This window comes from Leucopleurus acutus (genome assembly GCF_964270905.1).
Source record: "Leucopleurus acutus genome assembly, chromosome: 1".
NCBI lineage: Eukaryota > Metazoa > Chordata > Mammalia > Artiodactyla > Delphinidae > Leucopleurus > Leucopleurus acutus.
Window position 1 is genome coordinate 187,638,711 of NC_139142.1, and position 14,092 is coordinate 187,652,802.

The 14,092-nt window shown below is 36.5% G+C and overlaps 1 protein-coding gene across 18 annotated transcripts in view; it reads right to left on the reverse strand.

The window, feature by feature from the left end:
• CCDC7 (coiled-coil domain containing 7) overlaps positions 1-14,092 on the reverse strand; it is a 288,810-nt gene that overhangs the window by 263,355 nt on the left and 11,363 nt on the right. For 17 of the 18 annotated variants that reach the window (XM_082854543.1, XM_082854542.1, XM_082854544.1 and 14 more), the window contains 2 exons: positions 1,092-1,112; positions 745-777 (listed from right to left, as the gene is read on the reverse strand). In XM_082854543.1, the coding sequence (XP_082710669.1) occupies positions 745-777; positions 1,092-1,112 (54 nt within the window). Of the gene's footprint in view, positions 1-65; positions 166-744; positions 778-1,091; positions 1,113-14,092 lie in introns of those variants that run through there. The other variant, XM_082854541.1, reaches the window with a different exon arrangement.

The window sequence follows — 14,092 nt, forward strand, 5'->3', positions numbered from 1 at the left end:
TTCCAAGTTCTGTCATCTCTCTGCTTAATCCTAGGGCAGTACACAGTGTAACTAGTAGTACTCACCTCCAGCAAATTTCAACAGCACCACCCCTATGGATGGTTTCCTGGCAAGGTCCCTGGCATGGCACATTCCCCACAGGCAGCTTTTCCCAGAACTTTAAGGACTAAACCACAAACATAGCCAAGGTAGAACTAGAATAATTCTCTAATTCCCTAAGGCTATCTTCGAAATCATTCTGCTGTATTAACAGCATACATAAAATCTTTTCCAAAATAAGGATAGAGACCAGTATTTCTCAAACTGGTGGCAAAGCACGTGAAAATAAAAGTATAAAAAACTCATTAAAATAACATTAAATTTAAAGAAAACAAATATATAATTTTATGAATAAGCATATATCATATTATGCATGACTTTTTAAATACAGGAGAAATATTTAAGTTGATAAGTTTTGTCTTGCCACTTATTTACTATTTTGTGTAAATTATGGAAAGAATAATAATTAATTTTCCATTTTTCAATTTTAGGAGAAAGAATGGGTCAAATTCAGAGTAGACCACATACATGCAGGAGTATTGTATATAAATCACTAAGAAACATTTTAGTCTACCCATTTATTCCTTCTTTACCTAAATCAAAAGATTATAACCAATGGTTATTAAAAATTTTTAACTTATACCTCAAACTGGTTTTCAAATGAGACAAAATATTAACTTAATTAACAAGAAATGCTACACTTACCTCTTCCATCTGATTGACCTGTCGCTGAAACCACTTTAAATAAAAGAAGGAACAGAAAGGAAACAATATTGACAAGTCAATTTCTGCAGTGAAATAAATGAGTGTGTGTGTGTGTGTGTGTGTGTGTGTGTGTGTGCGTGTGTATCAAATATTAGTCCTACACCAAACATCATTTTATCTTAGGGTTCAGAATGGGGCTAAGGCAACATGTAACTGAAACGTAAAATTTTTAAATATATATAGCAGCAAGTTTGGGAGTTATTTTTACTTCCTCAAAACTTAGAAAACGCTTTTTCACTTATATGTATTTCTGTATTAAATTTTAGTAGGCAATATATTGAACATACCTTAAAAAGAGATTCCAAAATCTGAAAATAAAGTTTTAATAAAAACATTTAAAAATAAAGTTCCTCACAATGTATGATATAATAAAATATTTAATTCAAGTCTCTTGAAATTTTCAATCACCAAAATACACAAGTTTCTAAAATATAACTATAAATCTATAATCCAATCACAATATTTTTATATTTACAGAGTTTTTAGTACATCTTGCATAGACAACTTAGTTCTAGAAAAGAAAAAGAATCTTCCATTGTTACAGATCTACATTAAAAAAACCCAAACTAATTCACATATATGATTTCATATATTTTCTTAATATAGGTAAGAAATAAAATTTAAGTTCTTCTCAGAAGAGCATTATTTTTTTCATAGAGCTGAGAGTACAATAATGAAAAGCATTATCTTATGAACATTATTTCTTCAATATAACTTTGCTATGCTAAAAGGTCTAAGAATCAAGATATAAAATATTACACTACTACTTGATTTTTTAAATGGAAAATGCAAAGAACTGGTTTGGGAGATTATGAGAGAAAATGAATATACAAAACCTATCACACGGTCCGAACTACCAATATTTACCATTTACTAAATGTAATGCTAACCTGATTACATTTGCCACAAAAAACAACCAAACCCACTCTATTACAACCAAATGAAAGTTTTGAATTACATTATTAAAGAAAAATTTTATTACATGCATTCAGGCAGAAGAAAAGTTGCTTAACTGAAAAAAATCAGGCTAGTCTAAATTTCTCTTCTTTGATACTAACTCTAGATCAACAGTTCAAAAACTGTGACACCACAACCAAAAGCATCAGCATCACCTAAACAACCATATTTGTTAGTAATGCAGATTACTAGGCCCCACCCCAGCCTACTGACTCCAAAGCTCTAGTAAGTAGGACCAGTAATTTGTATTTAAACTATCTATCCCTTGATTCCTTTGCATGCTAAAGTTTAAGAATCACTGCACTAAGTAATAAGAAAGCATAGGTCTAAGCAAAAAGGGCTGAGACCCTCAAGAAAACATACCACAGCAAATTAATGTCCACATCTGAAGGAAAATATTTTCAGCTGTATAAGGATTTAGAAAGTAATGTCCAATAAGGCATACTACCTTGCAATAAAGTCATTCTTTCCACTATCTGGAGAGATTCCAAGGTTCTCAAAATTTCCTTTACTGTCTGGGAACGTAATGGGAATCCCTTGTATGTATCAATTCATCCACTCATTGCAGTCAGGGTTCTACAATTACTTAAACCACTTAAAGCCTAGAGAACAGTGGCTTTCTTAACTACTGAACCATCAATAACACACCATCAATTATTACTGGTACTGCTGAATGTAGGACATTATTGATAAAAATAAGTGGAATATGAAAATTGCCCAGAAGTGAGGAAAACCAACATTAGACACAACACTAAGCAGAAAAAAAACTTCTATGATACTACGGAGCAACGTCTATAAAGTTCTTGGGGGAAATATTAAACCTCCATTCTAATTTTAAAGATATTATCATTTAAATGTGAAGCCAAAATGAAACTATTTGCAAGAATTCAGAGATTTAGAAACTATTTTACCACACATTCTAACCTAGCAAAACAATAAGTTAATCTCAGAAAATGAACACAAGAAAAAACTATAAGCAAAGTAACAAGGAAATACCCTACTCTACAAAATTGTTGTTAATGGGGCTGGCATTTAATGTAGCTGTTATAAAAAGCTTCCTAAAGAGAAGATAGATAGCATAATGTTTTAAAAAAAAGGAAAGTAATAGTAATATGAAACTGACATACCAGATAGACACAGGGTGTCACAGAAGCCAAGGGAAAGGCACTTCAAGAACAAAATGGTCAACAATGTCAAATCTGCTGAGGTGTCAAGAAAGATGCACACTTGATTTAACACTATGGGAGTCATTACTATCTTCAGATGGCTAGTTCAGTAGACATTGGGGGCAGAAGGCAAACTGAAGTACAGATAAATGGGAGAAATATGAAGTAAGTATAAGAATATTTTTGAAGAGTACTGTGTGGGAAAAGGTAGAACAATGTTGGGCAGTACTGGAAGGAAATATGCACTCAATGGAAGAATTTTATAAAACCTTGTTTAAAAGTCAACAGTTTACTTTTTTATGATGGTAACATCCATAATCACATTCCCTGGATACTAAAAATTACTAAAGGGGTAGAATACATCTTGATATTTTTATGGGCTATTTGTATTTCCTCCTTTGCAAACACTTTTTTTATCTCCTTTGAGCATCTTGTATTGATTTACCTTATACTTATTGACAGGTAAATGTTATCTATATACTCTGGATTTCCTCTGTCTGATATATGTGATCTAAGTATTTTCCGCTATTTGAAACTTCTGCACTTCTCTTTATGAATTTTTTACACAATAGAGGTTTTAATATAGTTGAATTTAGCAATCTTTCCCTTTATGACTTATATATTCTTCTGTAATTGTTCCTTGCTCCAGGTCATAATGACAGCCTCCTATATCTGTTTCTAAATATGTTATTGCTTTTGATTTTTTATTAGGTCTTTAGTCCAACAGAAAATGATTTTTGTATATACTATAAAGAATAAACTTTTTTTATCTTATAAATAACCACTGTTCCAGGGCCATTTATTATGCTACTACTTCTCTACCATTAATAAAATTTTCCATATATAAAAGGGTCTATTTCTGAGCCTTTATTCAATTCCATTGGTCTATCTAACCTTGCACCAAAAGCATACAACCATAATTCATATAGCTTTCTAACAAGTCTTGATATCTGCTAGGGCAAGTCCTCTCACCTGTTCTTTGTCTTCAGAACTCACTTGGTTATTCTTGGTCCATTTAACTTCTAAATAAAATTCACAGTCAGTTGCAAATTTCCACCAGAAAGATAAACCTATTTGGGGAATTAGGGAGTGATGACAGCAAAAATGGCTGTAGGGAGTTCCAAGGGCCTATCCTCCACAGAAAACACTGAAGAAAAAGTGAGCAAAAACTGTTACAATCAACTTTGTGAAAACTCTGGGAAACACTGAAGGCTTTACAGGAGCCAAATAGTGATGGATCAAGAAAAATGCAGGTTAAACATGCTAGGAGACCTTTGCGGCATTTAAACTTAGCCTTGCCCCACCCACTTCCCCAGAGCACCGGCAGTCTTAAAGACAGCAGCCTCCATTCCTGGTGTGGGTATATATTACAGTTCTGGAGGAAAAAAGAGGAATTGTGTTTTTCTGTTTTGCCCTGTCTAGAGGTTCCTTGAAGGACTTGTAGCTTTTACCTTTGTTTCATCTCAGAACTCTCTCAGGGCAGAAAACCAGCGAAGTGGACAGTATTCCTCAAAAAAAAACTGAAAGGTAGTTAAACAAGCCACTGCTCCCTGGAGAAAAGGATTATAGCTGAGGCAAACAATATACATGTCAAAGCCTAGAAGTAAAAACGGGAGAGAGTTACTTTGGAAAAATAAGGATTTTGAAATTCCCATATATTAGGGGGAATCTAGTAAGCTACACACTTGCCCAGAGCAGGACTCATGCTCAGAAAATATCGTAGTAGACACTAAACTTTCACCTCTGCCTGGTCTTTAGCTCCACACAAGTAGAAAATTAAGGCTAAGGCAGTTCTGTAAACAGCCTGGCTAAGTTTTAAAGAAGTGCCTCAAAACAGAGCCAGTCTTCAAATGCCAGGAGAATTTTTTTTTCTCCTTTTCTTTATGTTTTTGTGGCTCTAGGCACTTAAGGAAATCTCTGTCAAACCCACTAGTTGACCACATCTATAGGAACAGAAACCTGAGAGATGAAACACAACAAAAACTACAAACTTGAAAAACAGTTTAGATTTCTATTTTCCAATTTGGCACGTAAGAAGCCTAGATCCACCACATTGTCCTAACAACAAGTAAAAAGCTGAACAAATTAAAAATCAACAAATCTTCTTAAATCTATCACAGAACTAAAGTCACAGAGCAAAAACTATGGCCTCCAAAATTGGAGAGACAGGCAATACAGAAGATCACAAATTACTGGAGCAGAAATCTGTGAGCACAAACCTCCACAGTACTGGGGTACAAAAACCTAAAGTGTAAATGGTGAATCGCTGCAGGCTCAGCATGGACAAGCTTGAGAGTTAAAAATTCTGGGGATGGGGCCAAGTTTTGAGGGATTTTTTTTTAGTAATTAAACATACACTTACTACTTGGTGTTTACCCAAATGAATTGAAAACTTATACACATAAAAAAACCTGCACACAGATGTTTATAGCATCTTTATTTGTAACTGCTGAAACTTGGAAGGAAGCATGCTGCCTTTCAGTAGGTAAATAGATAAAACAACCTGTGGCACAAGACAATGGATTATTCTGCACTAAAAACAAACGAGCTATCAATCCATGAAAAGACATATAGGAATCTTAAATCCTTACTACTAAGTGAAATAAGCCAATCCAAAAACACTCCAAACTGTATAATTCCAACTATACAACATGGTAAAAAAGGAAAAATATGGAAACATAAAAATCAGAAGCTTCCAGGATTTTTAGGGGGCAGGGAGGGATGCATAAGTGGAGCAGAGAGGATTTTTAGGGCAGTGAAACTATTCTGTATGATAGCATCATTGTGATGCATGTCATCATACATTAGTTAAAACCCACAGAATGTACACCACCAAGAGGAAACCTTATGTAAACTATGGACTTTGGGTGATAATGCTGTCAATATAGGTTCATAATTCATAAAAAAGATATCACTCTGGTGCACAATGTTGATAGTAGGGGAGGTTGTGCAAGTGGGAAAAAGGGGTATATGGGAATTCTCCGTACTATCTGCACAGCTTTGCTGAGAACATAAAACTACTCTTAAAATAAAATCTATTTTATAAAATAATAGTTTAGGAAAATCACTAAACAATCAATACAGCAAGAAATAAGAATAAAATTTGAGGAGAGGAAAATCTGATGTCCAGATTTATAAAATTAAAAATGTCTAGTTTTCAACAAAACTTATGAAGCATTCACAAGAACAAGAAAGTACGACTAATTCCTTGGAAAAATAAACAAACATTGTCCCTGAGGAAACTCACATATTGGATTTAGTAGACAAAAACTTTAAATCTACCGTCTTAAACATGCTCAAAAGCTAAAGGAGAGGCTGCGTTCAAGATGGCGGAGTAGAAGGATGGGCTATCACTCCCGCTTGTGAGATCTCTGGGAATCACAACTAACTGCAGAACAATCATCGACAGGAAGACACTGGAACTCACCAAAAAAAATACCCCACATCCAGAGACAAAGGTGAAGCCACAATGAGACGGTAGGAGGGGCGCAATCACAGTAAAATCAAATCCCCTAACTGCTGGGTGGGTGACTCACAGACTGGAGAACACTTATACCACAGAAGTCCACCCACTGGAGTGAAGGTTCCAAGCCCCACATCAAACTTCCCAACCTGGGCGTCTGGCAATGGGAGCAGGTGTTCCTAGAGAATTACACTTTGAAGGCTAGTGGGATTTGATTACAAGACTTCGACAGGACTCGGGGAAACAGAGACTCTACTCTTGGACAGCACACACAAAGTAGTGTGCGCATCGGGACCCAGGGGAAGGAGCAGTGACGCCACAGGAGACTGAACCAGACCTACCTGGCTAGTGTTGGAGGGTCGCCTGCAGAGGCGGAGCGTGGCTGTGTCTCACCGTGAGGACAATGACACTGGCAGCAGAAGTTCTGGGATGTATTGCTTGGCGTGAGCCCTCCCAGAGTCTACCATTAGCCGCACCAAAGAGCCTGGGTAGGCTCCCCTGTTGGGTCACCTCAGGCCAAACAACCAACAGGGAAGGAACACAGCCCCACCCATCAGCAGACAAGCAGATTAAAGTTTTACTGAGCTCTTCCCACCAGAGCAACAGCCAGCTCTACCCACCACCAGTCCCTCCCATCAGGAAACTTACACAAGCCTCTTAGATAGCCTCATTCACCAGAGGGCAGACATCAGAAGCAAGAACAATAATTCTGCAGCCTGTGGAACAAAAACCACATTCACAGAAAGACAGACAAGATTAAAAGACAGAGGGCTATGTACCAGATGAAGAAACAAGACAAAACCCCAGAAAAGACAACTAAATGAAGTGGAGATAGGCAACTTTCCAGAAAACGAATTCAGAAAAATGATACTGAAGATGACCCAGGAACTTGGAAAAAGAATGGAAGCAAAGATCGAGAAGATGCAAAAAATATTTACCTAGAAGAATTAAAGAACAAACAGAGATGAACAATACAATAACTGAAATGAAAAATACACTAGAAGGAATCAACAGCAGAATAACTGAGGCAGAAGAACGGATAACTGACCTGGTAGATAGAATGGTGGAATTCACTGCTGCGGAACAGAAAAAAGAACGAAAAGAAATGAAGACAGCCTAAGGGACATCTGGGACAACATTAAACACAACAATATTCACATTAAAGGGGTCCCATAAGGAGAAGAGAGAGAGAAAGGACCCGAGAAAATATCTGAAGAGATTATAGTCAAAAACTTCCCTAACATGGGAAGGGAAACAGCCACCCAAATCCAGAAAAAGCACAGAGGACCATACAGGATAAACCCAAGGAGAAACACGCCAAGACGTATAGTAATCAAATTGCAAAAAATTAAAGACAAAGAAAAATTATTGAAAGCAGCAAGGGAAAAACAGCAAATAACAAACAAGGGAACTCCCATAGAGTAAGAGCTGATTTCTCAGCAGAAACTCTACAAGCCAGAAGGGAGTGGCATGACATATTTAAAGTGATGAAAAGGAAGAACCTACAACCAAGATTACTCTACCCATCAAGGATTTCATTCAGATTCGATGGAGAAATCAAAGGCTATACAGACAAGCAAAAGCTAAGAGAATTCAGCACCACCAAACCAGCTCTACAACAAATGCTAAAGGAACTTCTCTAAGTGGGAAACACAAGAGAAGAAAAGGACCTACATGAACAAACCCAAAACAATTAAGAAAATGGTAAGAGGAACATACATATCAATAACTACCTTAAACGTGAATGGATTAAATGCTCCAAGCAAAAGACACAGGCTCGCTGAATGGATACAAAAACAAGACCCATATATATGCTGTCTACAAGAGACCCACTTCAGACCTAGACACATACAGACTGAAAATAAGGGGATGGAAAAAGATATTCCACGCAAAAGGAAATCAAAAGAAAGCTGGAGTAGCAATTCTCATATCAGACAAAATAGACTTTAAAATAAAGACTGTTACAAGAGTCAAAGAAGGACACAAAATAATGATCAAGGGATCAATCCAAGAATAACAGTTATAAATATTTATGCACACAGGAGCACCTCAATACATAAGGCAAATACTAACAGCCATAAATGGGGAATCGACACTAACACAATCATAGTAGGGGACTTTAACTCCCCACTTTCACCAATGGACAGATCATCCAAAATGAAAATAAATAAGGAAACACAAGCTTTAAATGATACATTAAACAAGATAGAGTTAATTGATATTTATAGAACATTCCATCCAAAAACAACAGAATACACATTTTTCTCAAGTGCTCATGGAACATTCTCCAGGATAGATCATATCTTGGGTCACAAATCAAGCCTTGGTAAATTTAAGAAAACTGAAATCGTATCAAGTATCTGTTCTGACCACAATGTTATGAGACTAGATATCAATTACAGGAAAAACACTGTAAAAAACACAAACACATGGAGGCTAAACAATACACTACTAAATAACCAAGAGATCACTGAATAAATTAAAGAGGAAATAAAAAAATACCTACAAATGACAATGAAAACACGATGACCCAAAAACTATGGTATATAGCAAAAGCAGTTCTAAGAGGAAAGTTTATAGCAATACAATCCTACCTCAAGAAACAAGAAAAAATCTCAAATAAAACACCTAAAGCAATTAGAGAAAGAAGACCAAAAAAACTCCAACGTTAGCAGAATGAAAGAAATCATAAAGATCAGATCAGAAGTAAATGAAAAAGAAATAAAGGAAAGAACAGCAAAGATCAATAAAACTAAAAGCTGGTTCTTTGAGAAGATAAACAAAATTGATAAACCACTAGCCAGACACATCAAGAAAAAAAGGGAAAAGTCTCAAATCAACACAATTAGAAATGAAAAAGGAGAAATAATGACTGACACTGCAGAAATACAAAGGACCATGAGAGATTACTGCAAGCAACTCAATGCCAATAAAATGGACAACCTGGAAGAAATGGACAAATTCTTAGAAAAGTACAACCTTCTGAGACTGAACCAGGAAGAAATAGAAAATATAAACAGACCAATCACAAGCACTGAAATTGAAAACTGTGATTTAACATCTTCCAACAAGCAAAAGCCAAGGACCGACGGATTCACAGGCAAATACTATCAAACATTTAGAGAAGAGGTAACACCTATCCTTCTTAAACGCTTCCAAAATATAGCCGAGGGAGTAACACTCCCAAACTCATTCTATGAGGCCACCATCACCCTGATACCAAAACCAGACAAAGAGGTCACAAAAAAAGAAAACTACAGGCCAATATCACTGATGAACATGGATGCAGAAATCCTCAACAAAATATTAGCAAACAGAATCCAACAGCACATTAAAAGGATCATACACCATGATCAAATGGGGTTTATCCACTTGATAAAGAAATGCAAGGATTCTTCAATATATGCAAATCAATCAATGTGATACACCATATTAACAAATTGAAGGATAAAAACCATATGATAATCTCAGTAGATGCAGAAAAAGCTTTTGACAAAATTCAACATCTATTTATAAAAACTCTCCAGAAACTAGGCATAGAGGGAACTTAACTCAACATAATAAAGGCCATATATGACAAACCCACAGCCAACGTCATTCTCAATGGTGAAAATCTGAAACCATTTCCTCTAAAATCAGGAACAAGACAAGGTTGCCCACTCTCACCACTCTTATTCAATACAGTTTTGGAAGTTTTAGCCACAGCAATCAGAGAAAAAAAAGAAATAAAAGGAATCCAAACTGGAAAAGAAGAAGTAAAGCTTTCACTGTTTGTGGATGACATACTATACATAGAATCCTAAAGATGCTACCAGAAAACTACTAAAGCTAATCAATGAATTTGGTAAAGTGGCAGAATACAAAATTAATGCACAGAAATCTCTTGCATTCCTATACACTAATGATGAAAAATCTGAAATAGAAATTAAGGAAACAGTCCCACTTACCACTGCAACAAAAAGAATAAAATGCCTAGGAATAAACCTACCTAAGGAGACAAAAGACTTGTACGCAGAACACTATAAGACACTGATGAAAGAAATTAAAGATGGTACAAACAAATGGAGAGATATACCATGTTCTTGGAATGGAAGAATAAACATTGTGAAAATGACTCTACTACCAAAAGCGATCTACATATTCACAGCAATCCCAATCAAACTGCCAATGGCATTTTTCACAGAACAAGAATAAAAAATTTCACAATTTGTATGGAAACACAAAAGACCCCGGATAGTCAAAGCAATCTTGAGAAAGAAAAACGGAGATGGAGGAATCAGGCTTCCAGACTTCAGACTATACTACAAAGCTACAGTAATCAAGACAGTATGGTACTGGCATAAAAACAGAATTATAGATCAACGGAACAGGATAGAAAACCCAGAGGTAAACCCACGCACTTATGGTCACCTTAATTTTGATAAAGGAAGCAAGAATATACAATGGAGAAAGACAGCCCCTTCAATCAGTGGTGCTGGGAAAACAGGACAGCTACATGTAAAAGAATGAAATTAGAACACTCCCTAACACCATACATTAAAATAAACTCCAAATGGACTAAAGACCTAAATGTAAGGCCAGACACTATAAAACTCTTAGAGGAAAACATAGGAAGAACAGTCTTTGACATACATCACAGCAAGATCCTTTTTGACCCACCTCCTAGAGAAATGGAAATAAAAACAAAAATAAACAAATGGGACCTAATGAAACTTACAAAGCTTTTGCACAGCAAAGGAAACCATCAACAAGGTGAAAAGAAAACCCTCAGTGTGGAAGAAAATATTTGCAAATGAAGGAACTGACAAAGGATTAATCTCCAAAATATACAAACAGCTCATGCAGTTCAATATCTAAAAAAAGCAACCCAATACAAAAAGGATAGAAGATCTAAATACACATTTCTCCAAAGAAGATATACAGATTGCCAACAAACACATGAAAGGATGCTCAACATCACTAATCATTAGAGAAACGCAAATCAAAACTACAATGAGGTATCACTTCACAACAGTCATAATGGCCATCATCAAAAAAATCTACAAACAATAAATGCTGGAGAGGCTGTGGAGAAAAGGGAACCCTCTTGCACTGTTAGTGGGAATGTAAATTGATACAGCCACTACAGAGAACAGTATGGAGGTTCCTTAAAAAACTAAAGATAGACCATATGACCCAGCAATCCCACTACTGGGCCTATACCCTGAGGAAACTATAATTCAAAAAGAGTCATGGGGCTTCCCTGGTGGTTGAGAGTCCACCTGCCGATGCAGCAGACACGGGTTCATGCCCCGGTCTGGGAAGATCCCACATGCCGTGGAGCGGCTGGGCCCATGAGCCATGGCCGCTAAGCCTGCGCATCCGGAGCCTGTGATCCGCAACGGGAGAGGCCACAACAGTGAGAGGCCCACGTACCGCAAAAAAAAAAAAAAAGAGAGAGAGAATCATGCACCACAATGTTCATTGCAGCACTATTTACAATAGAGCCAGGACATGGAAGCAACCTAAGTGTCCATCAACAGATGAATGGATAAAGAAGATGTGGCACATATATACAATGGAATATTACTTAGCCATAAAAAGAAATGAAATTGAGTTATTTGTAGTGAGGTGGATGAACCTAGAGTCTCTCATACAAAGTGAAATAAGTCAGAGAGAGAAAAACAAACACTGTATGCTAACACATATATATGGAGTCTAAAAAAACAAAAATGGTTCTGATGAACTTAGGGGCAGGATAGGAATAAAGATGCAGAGGTATAGAATGGACTTGAAAACACGGGGACGGGGAAGGGTAAGCTGGGACGAAGTGAGAGAGTAGCACTGACATACATAGACTACCAAATGTAAAATAGATAGCTAGTGGGAAGCAGCCGCATTGCACAGGGAGATCAGCTCGGTGCTTTGTGACCACCTAGAGCGGTGGGATAGAGAGGGTGGGAGGGAGATGCAAGAGGGAGGGGATATGGGGATATATGTATACATAGAGCTGATTCACTTTGTTATACAGCAGAAACTAAAACATTGTAAAGCAATTATACTCCAATAAAGATGTTGGAAAAAAAAGTCAGTTGCATTCGTATATGTTAACAATGACCAATCCAAAAAGAAAATTAAGAAAATAATCCAATTTACCATAGCATCAAAAACATAAAAATATTTAGGAATAAAATAAACCACGGAGATGAAAGATTTTAACAGAGGGAACTATAAAACATTGCTAAAAGAAATTAAACAAGATACAAATAGATGGAAAGACACCCCATGGTCATGGATTGGAAGACTTACTACTGTTAAAATGTACATAATAGCCAGTGCAATCCCTATCAAAATCCCAATGGCATTTTCTGCAGAAATAGAAAAAATACTAACATTCATATGGAATATCAAGGGCCCCCAAATTGCCAAAACAATCTTAAAAAATCAAAACAAAGTCATAGGCCTCAACCTTCCTGATTTCAAGATACACTACAGCAAAAGTAATTAAGACAGTGCTGCACTGTCATATAGATAGATACATATATATACCTAAAACTAATACAGTGTTATATGTGAATGATATCTAAATTTTTTGTTGTTGTTTTTTTTTTTTTGTGGTACACGGGCCTCTCACTGTTGTGGCCTCTCCCGCTGTGGAGCACAGGCTCCGGACGCACAGGCTCATGGGCCATGGTTCACGGGCCCAGCCGCTCCGCGGCACGTGGGATCTTCCCAGACCAGGGCACGAACCCGCGTCCCCTGCATCAGCAGGCGGACCCTCAACCACTGAGCCACCAGGGAAGCCCAATATCGAAATTTTTAAAAATAAAAATAAAAAAATAATTTAAAAGATACATAAACCAATGGAACAGAATTGAAAACCCAGAAATAAACCCTATTACATATGGCAAAATGATTTTATACAAGAGTACCAATGGGGAAAGAACCATCTCGTCAACAAATAATGCTGAAAAAATTAGATATCCACATGCAAAGAATAAAGTTCATCCTTCCCTTACACTATGTATAAAAATTAACTCAAAATGGATCCATAACCTATATACAAGATCTAAACCTATTAAACTGCTGGAAGAAAACACAAGGGAGAAGCATCAGGAAATTGGATTTGGCAATGATTTCTTGGACATGACACCTAAAGCCCAAGCTTAACAAAAGCAAAAATAAACTAATGGGAGACTTCCCTGGTGGTCCAGTGGGTAAGACTCTGCGCTTCCAGTGCAGAGGGCCTGGGCTCAATCCCTGTTTTGGGAACTAGATCCCAAATGCATGCCACAACTAAGAGTCCACATGCCACAACTAAGAAGTCCACATACTACAACTAAGATGTCTGCATGCCACAACCACGAAGCTTGCATGCCGCAACTAAGACCCAGTGCAGCCAAAATAAATACATAGAAAAAATAAAACTTTGAAAAAGAATGAAAAAAATAAACAAATGGGTCTACATCAAATTAAAAAGTCACCACACATCAAAGGAAACCATCAACAAAATGAAAAGGCAATCTATGGAAGGGGAGCAAATATTTGCAAGCCATATATATTAACTGTAAAAAGGCTTAATATCTAGAATATATAAGGAACTCATGCAACTCAATAGCAAAATAACAAATAACCTGATTTTAAAATGGGCAAAGAAATAAAAAATGAATAGACATTTTTCCAAATAAGACATACAAATGAACAACGGGTACATGAAAAGGTG